The sequence below is a fragment of the Berkeleyomyces rouxiae genome, assembly GCF_048999995.1.
Source record: "Berkeleyomyces rouxiae strain 22BRR77 chromosome Unknown BrBRR77_ptg000007l, whole genome shotgun sequence".
Taxonomy (NCBI): Eukaryota; Fungi; Ascomycota; class Sordariomycetes; order Microascales; family Ceratocystidaceae; genus Berkeleyomyces; species Berkeleyomyces rouxiae.
Window position 1 is genome coordinate 264,844 of NW_027396497.1, and position 23,410 is coordinate 288,253.

The 23,410-nt window shown below is 55.1% G+C and overlaps 7 protein-coding genes across 7 annotated transcripts; 2 read left to right on the forward strand and 5 right to left on the reverse strand.

The window, feature by feature from the left end:
- Positions 1–259: 259 nt before the first annotated feature.
- Positions 260–2,068, reverse strand: BROUX77_005853 (uncharacterized protein; the record flags this gene model as incomplete). Its single annotated transcript, XM_073750772.1, has 1 exon — positions 260–2,068. The coding sequence occupies one exon, from the start codon at positions 2,066–2,068 to the stop codon at positions 260–262; it is 1,809 nt and encodes a 602-aa protein (XP_073603723.1).
- Positions 2,069–4,462: 2,394 nt separating this feature from the next.
- Positions 4,463–5,645, reverse strand: BROUX77_005854 (uncharacterized protein; the record flags this gene model as incomplete). The annotated part of the gene is made up of 2 exons (XM_073750773.1): positions 4,463–5,496; positions 5,618–5,645. 2 exons carry the CDS (start codon positions 5,643–5,645, stop codon positions 4,463–4,465), a joined length of 1,062 nt encoding a protein of 353 aa, XP_073603724.1.
- A 222-nt stretch (positions 5,646–5,867) lies between these two features.
- On the reverse strand, positions 5,868–9,371 carry BROUX77_005855 (uncharacterized protein; the record flags this gene model as incomplete). The annotated part of the gene is made up of 1 exon (XM_073750774.1): positions 5,868–9,371. The coding sequence occupies one exon, from the start codon at positions 9,369–9,371 to the stop codon at positions 5,868–5,870; it is 3,504 nt and encodes a 1,167-aa protein (XP_073603725.1).
- A 411-nt stretch (positions 9,372–9,782) lies between these two features.
- BROUX77_005856 (uncharacterized protein) lies at positions 9,783–11,465 on the reverse strand (the record flags this gene model as incomplete). Its single annotated transcript, XM_073750776.1, has 1 exon — positions 9,783–11,465. One exon carries the CDS (start codon positions 11,463–11,465, stop codon positions 9,783–9,785), a length of 1,683 nt encoding a protein of 560 aa, XP_073603726.1.
- Positions 11,466–13,909: 2,444 nt separating this feature from the next.
- On the forward strand, positions 13,910–15,997 carry BROUX77_005857 (uncharacterized protein; the record flags this gene model as incomplete). Its single annotated transcript, XM_073750777.1, has 1 exon — positions 13,910–15,997. One exon carries the CDS (start codon positions 13,910–13,912, stop codon positions 15,995–15,997), a length of 2,088 nt encoding a protein of 695 aa, XP_073603727.1.
- Positions 15,998–16,910: 913 nt separating this feature from the next.
- On the reverse strand, positions 16,911–18,833 carry BROUX77_005858 (uncharacterized protein; the record flags this gene model as incomplete). The annotated part of the gene is made up of 2 exons (XM_073750778.1): positions 16,911–18,501; positions 18,613–18,833. The coding sequence occupies 2 exons, from the start codon at positions 18,831–18,833 to the stop codon at positions 16,911–16,913; spliced, it is 1,812 nt and encodes a 603-aa protein (XP_073603728.1).
- Positions 18,834–21,858: 3,025 nt separating this feature from the next.
- On the forward strand, positions 21,859–22,845 carry BROUX77_005859 (uncharacterized protein; the record flags this gene model as incomplete). The annotated part of the gene is made up of 1 exon (XM_073750779.1): positions 21,859–22,845. One exon carries the CDS (start codon positions 21,859–21,861, stop codon positions 22,843–22,845), a length of 987 nt encoding a protein of 328 aa, XP_073603729.1.
- Between the last annotated feature and the right edge of the window lie 565 nt (positions 22,846–23,410).

Here is a 23,410-nt window from a genome sequence, read left to right on the forward strand (position 1 = left end):
AGACTTTGCATATTTTTTTTTCCCATTGTTGTGGGTCAAGCCGAGAATGTTCACCCAAACCCTAAGGAATGGCATGGATCGGAAATTATTAGTTATTACATCGTGGTATTGAGAAAACAAACACATATCCCACCCAACTAACTAACCAACTAACTATAAAAACCATCAACTAACTACACCAAAGACATACTTTTATTACAGACCAAAACACAGCCGACCAATCAAACTTTTGAAAACAGTAGCCCCAACCTTAACCTGCTTATTCTTTCTCGCCCATAAACTCTGGCGACCTGGAGTTCATGTCCCGCTGAGACGATGCGGGGGTTTCATCTGCCAAGGTCTGCTTTCTGTTCAGCTTGGGATTGCGTAGGCAGAAGGCGAATCCAATAATGGGTACACAAAGGCAGATGCCCGTGATGGTCAGAAGCCGCTGTACATGGCGGTAAGCCTCGATAATAGCGTCACGCTCGGGCGTGCCTACGGGGTACAAAGCCGCCTGCGTAAAGGGATCCTGGTAGGTGAGAGCCGCGAGTGTGCTGTTGATGCCCGCTAAGTTCTTCTCAAGTCTGTCGGGCAGAACCTGCGTCCACAGCGCACCAGAGACCGTGTTGCCCAGGGCAGATCCAATATTGTATGTGGCCAGGTACAGACCAGTCATGACGGCTAGATGCTCGTGCTTGAGCGTAGCCTGCAGCGAACACTGCGTCGGGTACGGGTACAGACCGCCGGCAATACCAAGCAGAATCTCTGCGCCAATGATGCCCGAGCGGCCAGCAGAGTTGGGCTGGCCACGGTAGTGGATGAGTAGGCCAAAGGCAACCATGAAAAGACAGGTACCGGCAATCACAAACGGCTTGATGCGGCGCACCTTGAAGATGACAAGACCAACGAAAACTCCCATCAGCACACTGCAGAATGAGTACAGCGAGGTGATGCGCGTGGCAGCCTTGATGGAAAAGTCAAAGGCCACAATCAGAGTGGTGTACAGGTAATCGCCCTGCATGTACCAGGAAAAGTTGAGCAGCAGCGCAAGAGCCATGGGACTCCACACCGACCGGTCCTTCATCAGGACAAAGGGAACAAGCGGATGGGGCGCGCGCATCTCCCAGATAATGAAGACGGGGATACACAGGAAGCCGAAAACCAGAGGGGCAATGATGTGAGCAGAGCCCCATTTGGAGCTGGAGCCGCCAGCCAGAGTCAGAGGAACTAGAAGCAGCGCGAACACAGCAATCATGAGAATGATGCCAACGACATCCAGACGCCAGAACAGATCAGTGGCAATCTCAGAAGCAGTGCGTTTGTTCGTGAAAGAGTCCTTGGCTAAGCCCTGCTTCTTGGCACGGCGGTCGACCACCCAAAGAGTGATGATAAGGGGCATGGCGCAGACGGGGTAAATGATGCCAAACATACCAATACCCCACTTCCAGCTGGTGACCTTGAGCACGGCCTCAGAAATATCACCGCTCACCCATGTGTTGATGATGAAAGGCGTGGCAGGAATGTAGCTGAGGAACACACGGCTACGGGTCGACGACACATCGCCAATGATGACTTCTACTAGCAGGATGATCATTGTGTAACCAATCTGGTACAGGACAGCACCAGCAGCAAAAGCCTCGATATTTTTGGCAGTCGACTGAACAATGGTTCCGATGATGTAGAAGAAAACCGACACGCAGACAAGTTCCATACGGCCAAAGACATCGGCAATCTTGCCGGCCGTCGGCTGGGCGGCAGCCGCAATGACTGCACGGATGACATTGATGGTAGCCAGCAGCGAGTGCTCCCCGAATGAGGAGGTGGCGTAGGTCTGGTAGGTGTATCTCAGCGTTCCATCCAGGCCATAGGCATAGGCGACCAGGAAGACACCAAAGTATAGAGCAATGCGGTCAGTCAGAGTCAGGGCTGAAGACAGAGCCTCAATACGCTTGACACCGCTAGACTTTTCGACAGGCTTGAAGTTGTATTCGGGGTTGATGTAGTTGTCAACATCGGTATCTGACTGTGAGCCACTGACAGCGACTGGATCATCGGCCTGTGGCTTTTTCGAGCCGAAGGAGAGCATTGCTAGAAAGAGGGGGGGGCGACGATGAATGTATGTGTGTAAGTGAAGAGAACGGAAGAACGGGCAAGTGATGGTGATGTTTGTGTGGTTGACAACGGCGTCAGGTGGAATGCGAGGTAGAAAAGCGAGAGACTAGAAATGACCGTGCACGGGGACAGGGAGGGACAAGCGTGAGCTTTATAGAACACAGTGACATGAACTACAGCCGGAATAGACACAAGGAAAACCAGCCATCAAGTCGCGAACGACGGCAAAGATTGATAACAGGCCAAAGGATTAGATGGAATGTTGCCTTCTTCTGTTTAGGTTGGCGCTAAGCTAGAAAGACTTTGAATTAAGCCGAAATGAAGGCAAAGCGGAAAAAAAAAGCACAAAGAGAAAAAAGAGGGACTAGAGAGCGAAACAGCGGATGGCTCGGTCAGACAGCCGTTCCGAAGCAGCTAGTCCGCTGCAGCCAGCGGGATGGACCTGCTGGGGGCTGATTCGGGCCAAGTGCACGCAATATATGGAGTGTGGTGTGGCGGGATTTCTGTATGGCAGTTCTGACCTATCCAGTTGCAGCCAGAGCTGAAGCTACGGACTTTAGAGCGAGACATTGACCATTAGTTTTTTTTTTCCCCTCCCACCCTCCAGAATCAGGTTATCATCTGATGCTGCTGTTTCGGGGGATACTTGAACAGCCAGCTGAATGAGGGTGCTTGTCGAAGCCACCTAAACAAAAACAAAAAAAAACAAAAAACATCGCAACGTGCTAAGGACATAAAGTTGGGACATGCATGATGGGTGCTGCGTTACGTAACAATGCAATGGTAGCATGGATGCGGGATGCGAGAGCCACACTGATCTGATTGGATCCGTTATCAATCAGCATGCTTGACGTGTGCGCGTGTGTGGGGCTGGAAATACCAGTCGGAAAACCCTAGCGAAAAGTGGGGCCAACACAAGCAGACCTAGTCAGATCATGTAGTACGAGCTCTACTTCCGGCCATGTCCTTTGAAACCTGCCCCCGAAGCGAAAACCTGTTAGTTAAACGAGCCACTGACGGGCGAAATTCTTGGGGCCGGCCGCGTCTGTCTTCAGCATCAGGGAGCCAGCCCGCAGAGATGTGGCCTTGACTGCTGCACAAGCGGCTGCCGCACGAGCCACGGCTGGTCGCATGGATGGAGAGGCTCCTACCGCTGTGCAGTACGGCCTGTGCACGACTTGTCGGTCGGCCCTCGAGACCTTCCGTCTTGATGTAACTAACAAACCATATAGCTGGCCCATGTCCAAGATAACACTGGCAATCCTTCACTGTCTTCTGTCTTTTGAACTTCGCTGTTGAGTTTTTCTTGCGTAATCGCTGCACCGCTAGACACCAAGGTTAGCTACACTATACAATTATCCTCAAATAGTGCGCTTTGCTAGTTCCTGGAACAAATTTTCCACCACAGGCTTCCCAGGATACGAAGCTTCTTGTGTCATCTCCGATCTCCGCGCCGAGCATTTCTCCACCGACCAATGGAACGCCAGTTGCCCCGTCTTTGGCAAAGTCGTCTAGAACAATCCGAAAGAAACTGCTATTGAGCCAACGCTGGGTAAAGCCCACTTATGGCACGTGTCAAGGCACTTTCTTGCTCCTTTGCAAAATCGCCATGTGGATCGGCATGCCAGGGACAGCTTGCGAAGTGCGTGAGCATGGACAGGACGATACTATGGTGCCTTCGGTGAGATGATGCGAGAAGAATGTATAACTATGTATTTGGACGCGTAGTACATGTGAAATCATCTGTCGTGGAATCACGCACTGTCGCTAGTAGCTCGGCCAATTTGACCCGACTTTCACGAGCATCTGATTGTGAACACCAATGCATTTAAACAAGTAACTTGGCGTTATTGAGTGCGATCAAGACGAGCATGGCTCTTGACGACGAAACTCTGTATTACCCTGTCTACTTGTGAGCGAATGAATACCTTGACTTGATTTGACTTTATTTAACGTGACTAGACTATACGAAAATTATTCCGCGGCCCGCCGTGGGCCTGCCAAAACATGATTGATTGATTCTTTATTTACCTGTCTACTCGCGAGGTATTCTCGGCATACGACAGGGGACTACAAGTAGTACCAAGAAATACATACAGAAGCTAAAGAACCAAAAACCCAGAATCATGCATACAGAAAATCCCCACAGCACGAAGTATAATGACGGAGGGTCCCCCGACCGCCCAGCGCAATGGCTGTCCTTCACTTGTAGGGCCCCAAACAAGACCCCAAGCCTCGGCCTTTACCCTGTAGAAGACCAAACCCAAAAGAAAGATAGAACATGACAAAGGAAAAGTGACAAAGGAAAGACAGGAAGTAGAGAGAGAAAGGAAGAACGAGCAAACAGAAGAGAGTGGTAGCGCGCGCGCTAAGCCGAGAGGCCCGGGGGAGCCCCCGCACTGGGAGATGGAGGGTCGGCGGCCTGTGGGTGTGCCTCAGTCCTCGCGCGGCGGTGGGCGAGCAGCACAGTGGGTGCTTTAGCTGCCTTGGCGGCCAGCCAGGCGGCCCCGCGCTTGGTGCCTATCAACTTCTGGAAGAAGCTGCGGGACACCCGCTGTGGGTTCCGGGGGCAGACCCAAACATGTTCTGGGGCGGTCTCCGATCCGCAAAGGGGGCAGGAGAGCACGGCGTCCACATGTTCGAAGCGGCGATGGTAGGCCGCAAAGTCGCCATGGCCGGACAGAGCAGTCAGCACTGCGCGGGCGAGCTTGCGATCTGTCTCGTCAAGGAGACTTGACCAAGCCTTCTTGGGGGGTTCAACTGGGCGGTGCAGATGGGGTCTGATGGCGCGTCCCTCCTCTGCCCACCAGGCGCGGAAAGCAGAGTCGAGACGGGAGCGGAAATAGTGGCGGGCCCAGGAGAGCGACATGCCGTCCAGCCAGATGTTTGTCCTGGCCCCTAGCTTTGCTTGCTCATCTGCGAGCTCATTGCCCGCGATGTCGGAGTGGCCCGGGACCCAAATAGCCTCTACCTCGGGTGGGCCGTCGGGCCAGGGCCTTGGTCGTGGCCGCTCTGGGTGCGGTCTGATCCAGCTTGCGCAGATCATCTGGGCGCGCCTCAGATACTGCTCGGAGGTGCCCGGCTTGGCGTAGCGAGACGTGAGCCGGTTCACTGCGGCGAGATTGTCGGAGCAGATCCAGACCTTGCGGCACTGTGGCTTCTCCCATGAGTCGACCTCTGCCAGGGCCTTGGCGATGGCCAGCACCTCGGCGTCATGGACTTCGGCGCGGAACGGGGCAGGGCAGTTGCCCGTGGACAGGGTCCTGCCGTCCTGAATGACCACCCAGCCGGCGCCGACCTTGTCATCCCTCAGCTTGGATCCATCCGTATAGATCCAGAGATCTGAGGGGTCCGAGGAGCGGACTAGTAGCTGGTGGGCCGCGGCTGCGGCCTCCTTGTCGCCTTGCAGCGGGGGGCGGGTTGTCGGGATTGATTGATTGATTGATTCTTTATTTACCTGTCTACTCGCGAGGTATTCTCGGCATACGACAGGGGACTGCAAGTAGTACCAGAAATTACATACAGAAACAGAAACCTAAAATCCAAACCATGCATACAGAAACCCCCCGCACAAAGTGTAATGACTAAAGTGTGTCCACCCGCCCAGCCCAGAGGCTGTCCTTTGCTTGTGTGGCCCCAAACCTGGCCCAGAGTCCTGGCCTCGCCGCTGATGCAGACCAAACATAAAAACAAAAACAAAGGAAACAACAAAGGGAAGTACAAATAAAGAGAGAAACAAGTAGGAAAAAGGAGGTGATGGCAGCGCAAACGCGCTAAGGGGGAGACCCCGAGGGTACGCCGTCTCCAGGTGGCAGAGGGAGTGCGGGAGGGGCCGCGTCTTGCGCCCGCGTGTCCGGCCTCATGCGGCGGTGAGCCAGCAGGGCCGTGGGGGCTTTGGCTGCTTTGGCGGCCAGCCAGCAGGCTCCGCGCTTGGTACCGATCAACTTCTGAAAGAAGCTGCTGGACACCCGCTGTGGGTTGTGGTGGCAAACCCAGATGTGCTCCGGGCTCGTGTCGGCTCCGCAGAGGGGACAGGAGGGCACGGCGTCCTCGTGCTCGAAACGGCGGTGATAGGCCGCAAAGTCGCCGTGTCCTGACAAAGCTGTCAGCACCGCGCGGGCGAGGTTGCGATCGGTCTCGTCAAGGAGACTTGTCCAAGCCTTCTTCGGGGCCTGCACCGGGCGGCGCAGGTGAGGTCTGGAGTTGCGACCCTCTGCCTCCCACCAGGCGCGAAATGCGGTAGTGACCCGGGCGCGGAATTCACTGCGTGCCCAGGAGAGTGACATGCCAGTCCTTGTGGTGATTATGTCTGCACCCCACCTGGCTTGTCTGTCGGCGAGCTCGTTGCCCACGACATCGGAGTGGCCTGGAACCCAGATCGCTTCCACCTTAATGGCTCCATCTGGCCACGGTCTTGGCCGCGGATGGTTGGCGTCGGGACGTAGCCAGTCCGCGCAAATTGTTTGGGCTCTCCGAAGGTGTTCCTCGGAGGTTCCGGGCTTGACGTCCCGGGACGTGAGTCTACTCACCGCTGCCATGTTGTCTGAACAGATCCAGACTTTGCGGCACCGCGGTTTGTCCCGCAGGTCGACGGCGGTTATGGCCTCGGCAATGGCCAGCACTTCGGCGTCGTGCACCTCGGCGCGGAAAGGGACCGGGCGGTTTCCCGAGAGCAGGACCTGTCCCCCCTGGATAATTACCCAGCCGGCGCCAACCCTGTTCGGACTCAGCTTCGAGCCGTCTGTGTATAGCCACAGGTCTGAGGGGGGGGAGGAGCGGACCAGAGCGAGGTGTGCTGCAGCGGCAGCCTCTTTGTCACCCCGGATCGGGGCCCGGGTCGAAGGTAGCTTGCCCTTGCATGGCGGCGGGAAGCTCGTGGACAGCTCGTATGGGAGCATACTCCTGAGCTCGCCCAGTATGCCCCACATTGGCCTTATGGAGCCGAGGGGGTGGTTTGGCGGGGCCAGCGCGACTCTGAGAGCAGCCGACCCAAGGAGGTTGTCCAGCGCATAGCGCATGGGAGGGAAGCCCGATGCGAGGTTGTATATTGCACAGGGTGTGGTGCAATATAGCGGCAGGGCGGCGCGGAGGCCTCTGCGGACGGTGCGGTCGAGGAGGCTTGAGGCCCCCAGTAACCCGCGGCTCAGCGGGGCGTCGGGCGGGGTTGGGCGCCACCATGTGGCCGCAGCGTAAGACAGCTTGGCAACCACGCATGCGCGGACCGCCGTGAGGGCACCCTTGATCGGGGCGCCTTTCCAGCACCCGGACAGAATCTGGATGCCGCGAATGGCCGGTGCCGTCCTCTGTGCCACGTCTCGGATGTGTGGCACGAAGGAGAGGTTACGTGACCAGCGCACGCCGAGCCAGCGCAGGGTCTCGCGAGGGCTGACCGCCTCCAGCGTAGAGCCGTCGGGGAGTCGCAGGCTTGGGTTTTGTCCATGACGCTTGCGCGTCACGTGCAGAAGTTCGGACTTCGTCAGGTCGAGCGCCATGCCGTTGTCCGTGCACCAGCTGTCAACGAGCTCCAGAGAGCGAGAGAGAACCGAGCAGTTGCCTTCGAGGGACGAGTCTGAGTTGACTAGGCAACCATCGTCAGCGTACCCACGGAGAGTGCAGGGGAGTGGCATCTTGAACAGCGGCGACATGAACAGCATGAACAAGATTGGGGAGATGGGCGAGCCCTGTGGGAGGCTGCCACCTGTTGGCTGGAGAGCGTCGGAGACGCCGTCTAAGGTTAGGGAAGCCCGCCTGCCCGCCAGGAACGAGGACACCCATCGACATGTTCCAGCCGGGCACCCCAGGTCCGCCAGTCGTTTGACCATGCGGTTCGGATGCACGGCGTCGAAGGCCCCCTTGATATCAAAGGTGAGGACCGAAGACTCACCCCTGAGGTCGGCTGTGCGCTCGAGAGAGTGCGCCAGGCGTAGGCACATGTCCTCGGCGCTGCGCCCCGGAACCGCACCGGCGTAGTTGTCTTGGATGTGACCTGCCTCCAGCGCCCAGCACGAGAGACGGCGGGCGACTATCCTTTCCAGGCACTTGGCCAGGGTCGGGAGCAGCGAGATGAGCCGGTAGGCCCGTGGCGACGAGCGATCCTTCTTGTTGGGCTTTGGCAGGGCGATCACCTTAGCCTCTTTGAAGGAGGCAGGGTGGTGGCCCCAGAAGAAGCTTGCGTTGAACAAATGGGTGACCTGCCGCTTGAGGGAGGGCCAGGCCAGTTTCAGGATGTTGTTCGAGAGGCCGTCCGGGCCGGGGGCAGTGTTGCGCGGCCTCCAAAGAGCAGCTTCCACCTCGTCTCTGGTGATTCGGGCGCGTGTCGGCGGGGCTTCCGTCCTGGAGCCCCGGGTCCTCGGTTCCACCTGCAGGGCGGGGGATTCGATGTCCCCTGGCCGGGCGGAAGGCATGTGCACGCTGCGAAGGAGAGCGATCTTTTCCGTGGTGTCTTGTACCGTGGCCTCCGCTCCGTCCGCCGGCGATAGTGCTGGGGAGTGGCGGTGCGGAGCTTTCGTCCTCCATTTCACGATACGGAAGAGGTCTCGGGTATCAGTGACCTTCGCCAGCAAGTCGGCGTAGAAAGCCCGAGCCGCGCTCCTGAGTGCGCGCCTGAGGCGCTTCTTGGCTTCGCGGCGTTCGGTCCTGGCCTCTTGTGCTGCGGCCTGTGTCGTTGCCTTTTCCACCCTGTTCCGCGCTGCGCTTTGCTCCGCACGCGCGACGCTGCACTCCTTGTTCCACCATGGGAAGCTCTTGGCCTTGCCCAGAGACTTGGGCGTTGATGCGACCAGGGCGTCCAGGATCACATCCTGTAGAAGTCTCGCGAAGTCGTCAATGTGCTTTTTCTCCGGGATCTGGCCGTCTGACCTCCGGTACTCTCTCACAAGGTCGTCCAGGCGAGCCGCGCCGGCCTTGCATGCCGCGTCGAACTTCTTTTTGTCAAGCTTATCCATGAGGAAGCGCCCCGAGGGGCTCGGGACCACTGTGTGCCCTGGCAGCGGGATGGACACCAAGAGCGGGAAGTGGTCACTTCCGCATGTCAGATCGTCCCGTAGCTCCACGCTCGCCCCGGTGACAAAAAGAGGCGACGACATTATGGTAAGGTCTATGACACTCCCTGACTCGTGGGTTGGCTCCCCATCCGCGTTGCCCAGCAGAAGGGCACGCTCTTCCATCCAGGCCAGTAGGAGCTCGGCGTCGTTGTCGTCCGTGGCGCATCGGGGGTCCCAGGCACTGTGGTGGAGGTTGAAGTCGCCCACTACCACAGACCGCGGCCCTGGCTGCATGCTGGTCAGAAGACGAAGCGCCTCCCCTGTCCTAGCCGAACCTGTCCCGGCATTGTAAAGGTTTACGATGCTGTACGTGTGCCCCCCGATTAGGACCTCCACAATGATGACATCCTGGTGTTCTTCCCTCATGTAGGCCTTTTGGAAGCGAAGCCCGTGTCTTTTTGTCGAAATGTATGTGGCGACTCGGGGATTCGAGCGCCAGTTACCCTCCGGGACTATTACCTGATAGGAGGGGTGCCTAGGGAACGTTCTGTTCCCCGGGTCTGCGCTAGACGGGGCCTCTTGGAGGCAGACCACATCCACCTGGTCTTCATGCGCCTTGTGTAGCAACGACTGTGCACAGGTCCAGGACCTTTGCACATTCGCAGAAATCATTTGCAATACTGTGTCGTTAGGGTGTCCTAACATTTACAGAAGTTCCTCGTCATTGTCGTCTACCTGCATTGAATCCCGTGTTTCAGGGGACTCGCTGGAGGTGGGCAGGGGGGAGGGTTGCAGCTGGGCGGCCTGTGATGGGGCGGTCGATGGCTGGCTGGGCGCCGAGGAGGCAGGGGAGGGGGAAGCCTGGGAGCTTGAAGGGCTCTTCGTCTGTGACGACGGCCGGGCCGGGGGGGCCGAGGTGACGGCCGTGGAAGGCGCCTGGGAGGACGCTGGGGACGGGGCCTTGTCTCCCTGGGCGGCGGCAGCCGGGGTGGACGACTGCGTCTCGGTATCGGCCGGGCATTTGCGGTCAAAGTGGCGGACCCGGCAGCGTGTGCAGAACGGGAAGCGCTCCAGGGTGTTGTCTGCGGAGACCATGTGCAGCTCTCCAAGTGTCGCTACGCGGCGGGGAACCGCGGACGGGGACACCAGGCCTTCGTGGAAGGCGATGTGGGCGCGGAAGGTGGGCACGCCTGCCTTGCCAACGTACTTTGACAGCGTGGCGCTGGCGGAGACGACACCAAAGGCCTGTTCGATATCCTGACGGACATCGTCTAGGGTGACCCGGTGGAGCATCACGGCGCCGGGGGTCTTGAGGTCCTCGACCGTGATCGAGGTGGGCAGTCCGTGTACGATGTACTTGGACCAAGCATCCCTCTTGTGAACCTTCTCCGCAGTCAGGTTGGCGCGGATGCGCTCAGCGTGGCTGAGGAATTTGCCGACGTCACGGACGGCTGTCAGGGCAAAGCCCGTCTTGGTGGCGGTGGCGGTGCCTGCGCCCTCGCCGCGGGGGATGCCCGCGTTGGCCTTCGTTACGATGTAGGCCGGCGAAAGCTTCCGGAGGGGGGAGTCGGTTGGCACAACCACGAAAAGGCGGTTGTCGGTGGGGGCGGTCTTGGGGGCTGAGCTGGGGTTGCCCTGTTTGGCCTTTGGGGCTCCGGTCGAGGGGGCGGCGGGTTGGGTGGCCTTGGATGCTTTTTTGCCCTTGCGGGCGACTGTGCTCCAGGATTCCTTGTCCGAGGACTCGGTGGGCGCTGCAGGAGCAGCAGCAGAGGGGTGGTGTGCAGGCTGGGCCTTTGATGGAGCCGGGGCCGGGGCCGGGGCCGTGTTAGGGGCGGGTGGCACTGGCTGTGCGGCCGGGGGGAGAGAGGTGTTTGTGGCAGCGCCCGTGGGGGGCGCGAGGGGTGAACCTGTCATCACGGCCACCAGGCCGTTCTCCAGGATTGAGGCCAGGTCGTTAACGATCTGGCGGGTAGACGCGAAGGCCTCCGCGTGGGGGGCCATGGAGGCCAGGCAGTTGTCGGCCATTGTCAAGAAAATGCTGGCCAAGCGATCTCTCGCGGCCGCTTCCGCATCCTGCTTGGTGCGGATCTTGTCGGCCAGGGCCTGGAAGCGACCGACCGGGAGCGAGATGGGAGCGTAGTGAGCCTCTTGGGGGAGGGGCGCGTCTTCGCTCCTGACGCGTTTTGCGCCTGTCGCGACGCGCGCGACGGAAGAGGGGAGCCCCTGAGGGGCCTGGCCGGCGAGGTTCGGCGAGAACGACGCGGAGGAGGGGACAGTGGTGGGCACGGGGGAGGGGTCGCTGGCGGGCGAGGTGGCCTGCGCGTACGTCAATGACGGAGGCGCGGACGCGGGCGCGGCGGGCGCGGGCGCTTGGACGGACGCGATCATCTTAGGGATGACAGGACCTGTCGGGGGCGAAAATAAAGTAAAGTAGTTTGCAATAATGGTAGCTGTTAGCTTGGTCAAAATGTCGAAGGTGCCCTCTGAAAATCGAGGAAAATGTTGTTGGCGGGTTGTCGGGAGCACTCCCTTGCACCTAGCAGGGAGGCTCGTGGCGATCCTGTGCGGGAGTAGCCTCTTGAGCGTACCCAGCTTGCCACCATTATACCCCCTATGGCATCTCCAAGTTCCAGCGGGAAAAGCAAAAATAAAGGAAATAAGTGCGAGCGGCCGGAATCAAAAGATAAAGTCCTGAGTTCTGGAGACACGGGGAATCGAACCCCGGACCTGATCCAAGTTGTGAAGTCCTGAGGCTTCAACTATGCTAAGGATCCGTCATACCACTAGACCATGTCCCCTTGTGATGGTCATTGATCAAGCTGTTTGTGTATATGTAGTCCTTAGTATACCCTAACCCTAATACAACATTCCCTTCACCAACTTTCCCTCCTACAACCTTCGAGGGGGTCCCTTTGAGGTCGGCCTCCCCCCCCTCGAGCCTAGGCTGAGGGTCTCACGAGGACAGCAACACGATCCCAATGCTGCTGCCATTCTTGTTTTTTCAACACGACAACGAGCTGCGAAGCCCGAGTCCGTTTTTTCCCAACTTTGAGGGATTTCCTCGCCGTCGACTCGCCCCCTTTTCACGACACCCTCCTCGCGACCGCCGGCCCTTTATCGCCGCCACACACAACAACTCGTGGATCCATCTTCGCAACTTGGGACTGTCCCTTTGAAGGTTCAGACAGTCCACCTTCGTTTTTTTCCTTTTCCTTTGTCTTTCCTTTGTCCTGCTGTGGCACTCGGGGACTGCATCGAGCCTCAGCCATGATTCGGTGCGGCGGCCACTTCGAAAAGCGGAAGGATACACCCCTAGTCTCCGGGGGCTCATCTGGCATGGTTTTTCACCCGCTCAAAGACTCGGGTTTTTCCAAGCCACGCTGGTTTTGATGGTCGACTTTATGTCTAGCCACGTTTCTCAGTCGAACGAATATTGGTGGGGATGGTTAACTCCTTGTGGGGGTTAGGGTTTATCTGGGGAAATTGTTTTTTCTTTTTTTTCTTTTGTACTTGTGTTTCTTGCTGCTCATAGCGGAGTGTGGACCATTGGTTCTTCGGGGCTTGGGGATGGTGCGCCATCCCGAGCACACAGAAACTATGCGGCGTGTCGAGCGGAGGACTTTAAATTTCCGTCCGGTAACCAATCCGGCGTCGTTTGATCTTAGTGATTTTGGTAGACGTTAAATATGGTCAATTCAAGTCAAGGCGACATGGCCCCGGGGACGACCCCCTGTGCCGAGGGCAGCCAAAAGGTACAGAAAGTCTATAACCGAGTGTGATAACAAAGCGGGTATGTCGCCATGTCAGCTTCTTGGATGCTTGTCACAATAGCCGCTTCGCCATTTGTGGTACTTCGGGGAATACAACCCGTGTGCCGGAAGTCGTCGGTCTTTTTAACTGGCTTCAGCACGGGTTCTCACAGACGAAAGCAGTAGATAACCGCAACTGGAACGCCACATGCAAGGTCTTGAGTCGTGCTGGACGGTGTGTCTTCCTGAATTCATTTATGGGCCTATGGAAATATGGCAAAAGACCATTGAACCCTGCGCGCACTCATAACTCGTGGCCATCCAGGAGTTGTTCTGGAGGGTGAAATCATACGATTCCTCCCAATGTACCGTGGCGCCAATGTTAGGTTACGTCGGCTACATATAGAATAATAAATTCAATACCGTGAATTCTCATGCTACTTCTAGCACGGCGTATGCCTTGTCCGCCTCCTTTTTGCTCGTTACAGATTGGTTTGCATCATCATCCTCGAATATCCAAACTCTCAACGGCTATTCTAACTTGCCATCTTGTCTAAATTTTGCTCTAGTACAGGGCCACTAAAATGATGCAGCTGTGGACTAATGGTCCTTCTGGGGATTTCACTGGTATCAAGAAAAGGAGTTGCGTGATGGTGGTGAGAAGATTTGGCAAAGCTAGACCGCCTTTTCCTTAAAATATGACTTATAATCTACCTTTGACAATGGTCTTTTGTGATGTACCATGCATGTTTCACAAGATGCAATTCTTAAAAAAGAAGTGTGTGCGTGTAACATGCATAACGGCGGGCTTTCACAGAGGGACTTTGGAGTCATGTGTCCGTCACGTGATGGAAGCAGATTGCCCATATATGCCATCCAACGCTGGTTGGTTGCTCCAAAAATCAAAACTAGGCATCAACAAACTTCTCCTCATCAACAACAAGGTTCGTCAGTCGTCGCCAAACGTCCTCATAGACTGACGAAAACGATCTTACGAGCTTCCATCTCGGAATTGACCACCAAACCCTATTTCACTTTGTCTTTTCCATTTCTCTTCTTTCACCGCGATTTCTCTTTTTCGCAATGGAGTCCCACGAACCACCATCGGGAGGGGAAAATGACTTGGCCCAACAATTACGAGAGGCACAAGAAGAGGTCAGAAAACTCAAAGAAAGAGTCGAGAATGCAGAAGAAAGGGCCAAGAAGGAAAGACAACTACGCCTAGAGGAAGAGGCAAAGACAGACAGAGAGTTCAAGGAGACAAGAAAGTGGAATCAGCTAACCACATTGCCCTCCTACATCTACTACAACCACGCCCTGAACTTCCAGGCCCTGAAAGTGTGGAACAGTGACTATGAGACAATCAGACCGGCTACCCCCATCGAATGGCGTTACTGTCCTCTCAAGCTTCAACCATGGCTCGAGTTTCCCAAAATCCACGACGAAAGGTTTTCTGCTCTTACTCAACTGTTTGGGGGCGAAAGAATTTTCATGTCATACGGGCATCTAGCCGGTATTCAGGGCAGCCTGATAAGTATATATATTTCTGAAGGGATATCATGCGGGATATCCCACTACTTGGCTACTGAGTTTGTTGTTCGGGAAATCCTTAACCATTACGTCCAACGCAAGCCCTGCGGTGTTGAGAAGGTTGTGTTTGAAAAGAGATCCGATTACAGGGAGAAATACATGGATCGGGTAGAGGAAGCTCTTCGTAGAGATGCCTCCGACACCTCTCAGAAAGACCCTGAAACTGGACTGCTTGATGCTAATTCATTAGTTGAAGAGGCCGCTCCCAGTGTTGTGATTGAAGAACCAGAAGATCTTGAACAAGGCCCTTCTCTGCTCCTGGCGGTTTTGCCTCTGGATATTAACTCTGCTAACGTCGAAAAGGATATTCTAGCTACTGGTGATGAAGCTCATGATCATCGGCCAGATCAGTCTGGCACTGGTCCCGAGTCAACCCGCAAACGAGCTGCCCCATCTCCCTCTTCTATGAATGATCCTCTTCCAGTAAAGATTCAAGCAAGGGATGGCCGAGTAGGTCTAGATACTTTGTGCGCCGACCACGAACCGTCAAAAACCAAGAAGATTTTGGTTTTAATCGAGTACAAGACGCCCCAGATGTTCAAACCTAGCATTCTGCGGCGCATTCTCAACAAAGATAGGGGAACCGATCATTCCATTTTCATGCATTGCAAAGAGTCCAAGATGGTAGAGTATTTCTTATCGGAAGATCCAAGTCTCTTAAACCTTTCGGAGCAAGCAAAGGAGGATTTCCAGGCGGATTTTGAAATGGTCGTTAAAACCCTGGCACAGACCTTCCAGTACATGATTGCTAGTAGAATTCCCTATGCAATCTTGACAACCAACGAGTGCACTGTTTTCCTGCACCATAGTTTATCGAAGCCCGACGCTCTACAGTACCATTTTTCTGTCTATCAGGACGACGTGATGGGAATTCCTTTCTATCGGACTAATGACTTCCTTCCTGACGATAACGTCGTCGCTGAGGCATTTGAGAATGGAACGAAACGAACACCAGTAGCCATGCTATCAACACTAGTGGCGTTGGCACTCGATTATGACCCCAAAAACGACCCAGCTGTTGATCCAAAGTTCTGTCTCCCCCTGTGGGCTGACCTTCCGTCGGGAAGCCAAGAATCCGTTTCTGACACCAAAGATGGAAATGATAGAGGTCAGCAGAGCCAAAACGATTCTTCAGACCGTGCTGAAGAACAAAGCGATACTCAAACTTCAGGCACTGCACTTCATCCAAGCCTACCTGTTGCTGCAGAGGAGCATATGGATATTCTTCCTTTGCCATATTGCACTCATGAATGTCTTCTCGGCCTCATTGGGGATGGCTGGCTCGACAAGAATTGCCCTAACTTTGACAGACACAATGTCAGAAGTCAAGGTCTCTCGAATCTGGTTCCACGTCACCCAATTACACAGAATCAGCTCCGGTCCCTTGTCAAGACACAGTTAAACAAGATAGATCGCTCTGGCTTTGAAGTCCTGCATGGATTGAGGGGCTTCTTTGGCAATCTTGTCAAGATTACTCTTAAGCACTATGGTTACACGTTCGTGGCAAAGGCGATCATTTCTTACCGCATGCCAATGCTCCGCCGCGAAATCAAGGCTTATTGCCGACTGAAGTCTCTATAGGGCATAGCTGTGCCAGTATGTCTCGGTCATGTACACTTGGACTTGGGCGTATACATGGGGTTTGTTGCTCAGGAGTTATTGCTGCTCTCTTGTGGTGGCAGACATGTCTGCGATCTCAGTGATGTGGGCTCTGGAGTCGACAAGCTATGCAAGATGGTGCGCGATTTAGGCGTCGAACATGATGATGTTCGCGAGTCCAACGTTATGCTTGACCCTGAGTCGGGTACGTTGATGTTAATCGACTTCGATCGTATCAAGTTTCACAAGCCTACTGCGCCTCTACTGATACTCCCATCAGGATCTTCTATGCCACAAGCAAAAACCCAAAAAATATAAAATGTGCTACCTCCCGGAAGCAAGAAAGGAGATTTCAGGTTGCGTCATATCTTTCAAGGCTTGAGTTGACTGCGAGAACGTGTGGTTGTGTGGTGTGACGTACATTACGTTGACACCTCATTCATACCGTGTTTTTTTATTTAGTGTCTTTTCCCATTTACATAGTTAAATGGTTCTATTTTCTCAAGTTCTAGACATTGAAATAGTTGCGTGATGCTATGTAAGACTCACAACCTAGGCGGCCTTCTTTATTTGCTGAACTGTCGTCAAATGTCGGAACAAGTCTAAATGGCAAGTCAATCCTGCAGGAATTTCCGTGAGGGACGAGCCCCCTTAACTGATTACTAAGCCATACCAAATTTGTATGTTCTTGTTTTTGTTTTTATTTATTTTTATCGTCACGCAGGAAGCTGTCACGTGCAGAGCAGCCTTAGGGTCACGGCCCGAGGTAGGTGCATGTGAGTCACGACCTCATCCTTGTGGGGAGATGCGGGCTTCTATGTGAAGGACTACGGCTGTCACCCGCATTACGCAGGGTGTGAAGAGATAGCTATGTGGGGAACGATGAGCTACAAACCTAAGGGTTTCGAGTCTGGGGCCTTTCGACCGGACTAGACACGGGCAGGGGCGAGGTGGGGTGGTAGTGGACAGGTACAGAGTACCGTGTCGGGAATTCGGAATGCGCAAGGCACTGGGCAAAACGTGTGGTGCCCTCCGGGGAACCGAGGAGGCTCTGGATGCTCCCGAGGCGGAGTCTGGGAGCGGCGGTCTTTGTTTGCTGCCGGGCGGGCTTGCAGAACAGGAAGTGGGTGCGGGCCTTCGGCATGCCGCACGAGCAGTTCCAACTCTCCGGGGGGTGGCCTAGCTTCACGTGGTACAGTTCGAAATCTCCATGGGCCGTGCGGCACTGTAGAATGAAGCTCAGGTAGAATCGGGGCAGGGAGAGCTCCGGTGGAGCCTTTGTGTACCATGGAATCTGGAGTTCCAGGTAGGTGCCGGGGATATGGTTCTGCCAGTATGCGACGATGTCTCTCACGTGCTCAGCCCGAGCCCACGATGCGAGAGCTGCGAGGCTTACCGGGGTGGGGCCTTCGGGAGAAGGCGAAGATGCGGCGGTCTTGGCGGCTCGGTCGGCCGCTTCGTTGCCCGGGATGTCGGCATGACCGGAGATCCATTGCACGATGACCCGTCCTGAGCCAGGAGACATGGGGTTGCGCGAGCGTGCTGGCCACTTGGCGGCGGTTGCACGGAAGTCCAGGATGATGTCTTGCGACGACGGTGTAGGATGGCCGACAAGGAGGCGGTACGCGGCTTCTTGGTTGGCCAGCATGATGACAACGTTTTCAGCGAAGGCGGAGGCAGGTGATTCGAAGGCGGCTTTGAGGCCAGCCAGGGCCCCGAACAGTTTGGCGTCGTAGACTTCCATCATGTTGCCCAGATGTGTCGCGACCGGCGGTAGGTCTAGGCCGGCGATGTACATTGTCGCGGCTGCTCCTGTGGATCCGTCTTGAAGCTTGCTGTCGTCCAAGAAGACTTGCAGGTCGCAGTACGGGATGCGGGCGATGCGTGCTTTGGTCGCGCGGGTCTGGCGGTCGCTTTTCGTTTCCGGAGGCTTTGGCGGTGGGTAGCACAGCGGCAGGATGCGGGTCGCGGCGGGTGCTCGCGGCAGTTCGTTGTGGCGGAGGGTGAGTCGCGTGTGCGTGCGGGCTCTGGCCAGGCGCGCCAGGGGGTGCCGATCGTCCAGGCCTGCGATGCGGACGGCTGCGGCACGGCGGCAACGGTCTAACATGATTCGGGCGGGGAGAACACCAGCTTCCCTAAAGAGGGCCTCGTGGGGAGTCGTGCGGTACGCGGGGACAATGGCCTTGGCTGTGCGGACGATGGCTTTGGAGACCATGTCAACGAGTTGTATTTGGCGGGCGGAGCCCAGTCTGCCTGTGGCTAGGTATCTTTGTGGTCCATGGTACCACACCGAGGCGCCGTATAGAAGGACGGGGAATATGGCGGCGCATGCTGCGAGACGGAGGAGATTGGCTGGGACGCCGCGAATGACGTTTGCCAAGGAGCGGGCGTGGGCGGCTGCTCGCATGGCTTTCGACGTCATATCTTTGACGTGCGCGTGGAAGTTGAGCTTAGAATCCAGATGGATACCCAGCCACTTGGTTTCCCTGTTCGGTTGGATGGTGTTCCCATCGATCGTCACTGTTGGGCCAGAGCCAGCAGCCCGGTGGAAGTGTTGCAACTCAGTTTTGCCACGAGAGAAACTCAGGCCGTTTTACCTTCCCCATTGGATGGCTTCATTGGCAAGCTGTGCGGCTTGCGCGGCGGACTTTTGGAGGGTGGAGGAGCGGCCCAGGATGGCTGCGTCGTCAACGTATCCAAAGTGCATCTTGCTGTGGTGCATGGGCGCAATGAAAAGAAGGAAGAGGATGGGGGAAACAGGCGACCCTTGTGGGAGGCCGTGCTCGAGTTGGGTGGTGGGGGCGATGAAGGAGTCCATCCGGACGTGGGCCGAGCGGTTCGACGCAAAGGAGCGCGCCCATCGACATACCCACCTTGGGAAGCCATAATCAAGTAGCCGACATGCCAGGCGACCTCGATGTCAAGTGTAACCAGGGTGGAGACCTCTCTATTCTGGAGGCTATGCTCGATGCGGTGTACCAGAGTCTCCACGAGGTCCGTGGCTGACCGGCCCGGAAGGCCGCCGAAGAGTTGGGAGGGGGTTAGGCAGTGGAGGATAACCGCGTTACCAAATTTGTATGTGTGCAAAAAAAGAATTTCCCCGGATAAACCCTAACCCTTACAAGGAGTTAACCATCCCCACCAATATTCGTTCGACTGAGAAATGTGGCTAGACATAAAGTCGACCATCAAAACCAGCGTGGCTTGGAAAAACCCGAGTCTTCGAGCGGGTGAAAAACCATGCCAGATGAGCCCCCGGAGACTAGGGGTGTATCCTTCCGCTTTTCGAAGTGGCTGCCGCACCGAATCATGGCTGAGGCTCGATGCAGTCCCCGAGTGCCACAGCAGGACAAAGGAAAGACAAAGGAAGCCCCAATTAGGGTTAGGGTTGATTTGATTTTATTCTTTTACTTCTACCTACTGTTATTTCGCAGCAATACGACGGCATATTCCGGACGGAAGCAGTTGGATGATGTCATGTTCCAAACTACTCCCAGGCGGTCAGCGATTGCAGGTGCGCATAGACTTCAAGCATCTCCTGTGACTTTTTAGGGTCCGGCATTGAAGCCATGAGGACTCTCTGTCCATCGCAGCCCGGGGGCGAACCTGCGGAGTTCCAGGGTTGGTTACCTGGTGTTTTTGGTTTGCAACAAACCGCGTGTAGTCTAGTCTAAAAGGACACCGGCTCTCGGCACCGGGGATTGTCCTTGGGGGATTACGAGTGGTTTTGTCCTCTTGCGGGCATGGCCGTTGCTGCATTTGTTCTGAAAAGTTTTCCTCCTCTGTAGTTGGTGGACGGGGAAAGGACCCCCAAAACCTCCTCAAGGAATCCTCCTCGACATCTCCTTCCGACCCGACTACCTCGTCTCCTCCCAACCCAACCTTTCCTCCTTCCTCTCCCATTTCTCTTCCACTCTCATCTCTCCTCCAAGATCCCACCTTCATGTCTCGGTGCTGGCAGTGGGCGATGGCTGGGTAGCCTCGGGGCGCTCGGGCGGTTGTCTTTCCTCAAGTAACTTGAGATTGCGGCGTAACACGCTGGCAACGTGACTGGTTGCTTTTGTGGGTTTTGGGAGCTTGTCTGCAAATCTCTGGCTCCATGGCCTCGGTAGTGCTCGGCACGTCCACCAGTGTCCTCGTTCTTTTGGCTGGTTGCAGGTCAATCAAATGCTAAAATGCTGCGCATCATAAAGCTTGTATTACCCGGGTCAGCCTTCACATACGACCATAGCTTGTAGAAAGCACGGGATCCCGTCCGCTCTCCCTTAGTTAACCTACAAAGCGCTGGACCAGTACTACGGTGGGTGACCACGTGGGAATCCCCAGTGTTGTATGTGACTTTTTTTGCTCTGCTGGAATCCATTGTTACACAAGCTTTGAGACACAATGCCCTTGTTTTTTTTGCACTACCCCAGAGCACGCTTGAGTTTGCCCCCGTAACCCACAAGACTTTTAAAAAAATGAAGCCCCCGTAACCCACGGTGGGAGTCGAGAAGACTTTTCTCGAACTGATAGGCACCAAGAGGAGGGTCGTCTGACTGGCCTCTAAAGTGACCAAAGCCTTCGCCGTGCTCTACGTCTACTACTGTATGAGAGCGGGAATATGCGTACAGATTGTGAACTTGTCGCCTCATCCTCCGCCCGAGCCACCGCTACCTACCTGGCCTATCTGTACTTCGGGCGTTTAATCACCGTGGTCCGATACATAGTACGACTGCGCTGGGCGGATGGCAGACTCTCCTCCGTTATACTTTGAGATGTGGGGTGGCTATCTGTACGGTTTAGATTTTGGAATCTGCGTCTGTTTTGTGGGTTTGGTACTAGAAACAATGCCCTGTCGTATGGTGGGAAATTGGCTACTCTTGTAGAAGTCAAATCAAGTAAACTATTCCTATACCTATGAAGTTTACACTTGCACGAGTCACTGCTATTGAGGCTCAACTCCAAGTAGCTTTTGGCTTATCTCGTGTTATTCGGGTAGTATAATCATCTTGGATAGACATGATGGCTTTGACGCGATATAGGGTATGTCTTGACCTAGAGACGATTGACATGAAGCTGTATCGCATATACGCCGGGAGCGGACAATCAACCCTTGTCCCGACAAATAATCTATTGAGAACATGAAATGGGCAGGACATCTAACAAAGGGCCTGAAATAGAGACTGGATACAACCCAAGTCGGCCCATTGCAGGAAAGTCGGCCTACCTATTTGGGATATCCACAGCACCTTACCATGGGCACCTTTGTATGCAACATTGGCCCGGCCACACCACCTGACAAATACGTATTGAAGACTGGAGTTTGTTTGACTAATTTCTAGGGCCTCTGTCGGTATATATCCAGCCATACACAGACAAAAGGGTCCGCCGTCCATAGGAAGTGGGCAACATGCGTGATGTGTGGCCCAAACTCGGGGGGATGTAATGCCGACTCGGGACGACATTCGGGCCATGGGAGCGCTTGCCGCTGTGATGGGAGCGAGAGAGATTACAAACCAAGTGTCTGAATGTCAAGCACTCCCTTTAGACATGTTCACATTGTCAGTCCAACGAGGGCTTAGTCTACAGGGACTATGATGGTTGAGGTTGAAAAAAGTGGGGCCACGAGCAAGAAACCGGCGGAGTTCCGCTCCTTCCACTAAGAAGCTGCCATGGGGTTATTACTAGTTTTGGACTTACACAAGCTTTTAGACCCCGAAACTGGACCTCAGGTCTGGGCAATAAATAGATGATCATGCCGCGCCTTTTTCTGTGATAGCCTCTTGGTTGACATCCAACACACTCTTCAATCATCTTCTGATATCTACTCTCTTAACCTTTTCTCACATATTATTTCCACAATGGCTGGCCGCTACGTTTCCGTCCACGAAAAGCCCCAGGGCCTCGGCGATGCCCGCCCTACTGCTATCCAGATCATCAAGGATGACAACCTCGAGGGCAAGCTCACTGGCCAGATTGCCCTCATTACCGGCTGCTCTGCTGGCATCGGCGTCGAAACTGCCAAGGCCTTCCACCTTGCTGGTATGACGCTTTACCTCACTGCCCGCAACATCGAAAAGGCCGAAAAGGCACTGGGCGACCTGGTCCACAGTGACCGCGTGCACCTACTCGAGCTGGATCTCGATAGCTTTGCAAGCGTGCGTGCCTGTGCTGCCGCCTTTTTGTCCCAGAGCAAGACGCTGAACATTCTCGTTTGCAATGCTGGCGTTATGGTTCCCCCCGAGGGCCGCACTGCCGACGGTTTCGAGACCCAGTTTGGCACTAACCATCTGTCGCACTTCTTGCTGTTTAATCTTCTGCGCCCAGCGCTGCAGGCCGGATCTACGCCTCAGAAGGCATCCCGAGTCGTCATCGTCTCATCTGTGGCACACCGCATGGGCCGCCCGCAGTGGGACAACATCAACTTTGATGGCAACTACAACGACTGGGCCGCCTATGGACAGAGTAAGACGGCCAATCTTTGGACTGCCAACGAGATCGAGCGTCGCTACGGCGCCAATGGTATCCACGCATGGAGTCTTCACCCCGGTGTCGTTTTGACTGAGCTTACCCGCCATATGTCCGAAGAAACGAAAAAAGTCATGGGGGGTGACCCAGCTATTGCCAAGATGTATAAAAACGCTGAACAGGGCGCTTCTACGAGCGTGTGGGCTGCTGTAGCCCCCGCGCTGGAGGGCAAGGGTGGAAAGTATCTGGAAAACTGCCAGATCATTGGTGCCTGGGAGCCATCGATGGGCCAATGGGGTTCTGGATACGCTGACTACGCTTACGATGAAGCTGAGGCCAAGAAGCTTTGGGAAAAGTCTGTGGAGTGGGTTGGGCTCTAGATAGAATATTGATATAAATAACCTGTGTATATATGTAAATATTGGTAAACACACATGCCATGCATACTTTAGTTTAACACAGTCTTTATCTCAAATGCAACAAGGTCAAGAACACTTCAAATGGTGTCTGAGTAAGCTATATGTTTCGCACACACAGGATGCTTACTCTCCTCGCCCTCTACTAAGCTCACAACTGCCCATCTCTTTGCTTTTCTGCGCTGGTGTTCATCTGAGCTTCCATACTCCGCGCGCCTGTGCTGCCACTCACATCTCTTTTCCTTTTACTTCTAGCTCCTATGTTTCATGTTCTTACTTTGCCTTTCACGATTAACGTAGGAATAGGACTATGGAATTGGACTGCATGTACACATACACAGGGTCATATTCACGTAAGCACCAGAAGGTGCTATCCCACTTTGTACTTGTACGTAGCTATCACGACTGATGAATTGAGACTGGAGAGAGAGAAGAAGATCTGAACTCAACCGATCTCTTGTCTATTCTTTTGAGCTTAGCACCGTATGACGTGTATTCCGCATTTTGCCCAGCAAGTAGGACGGGAGTC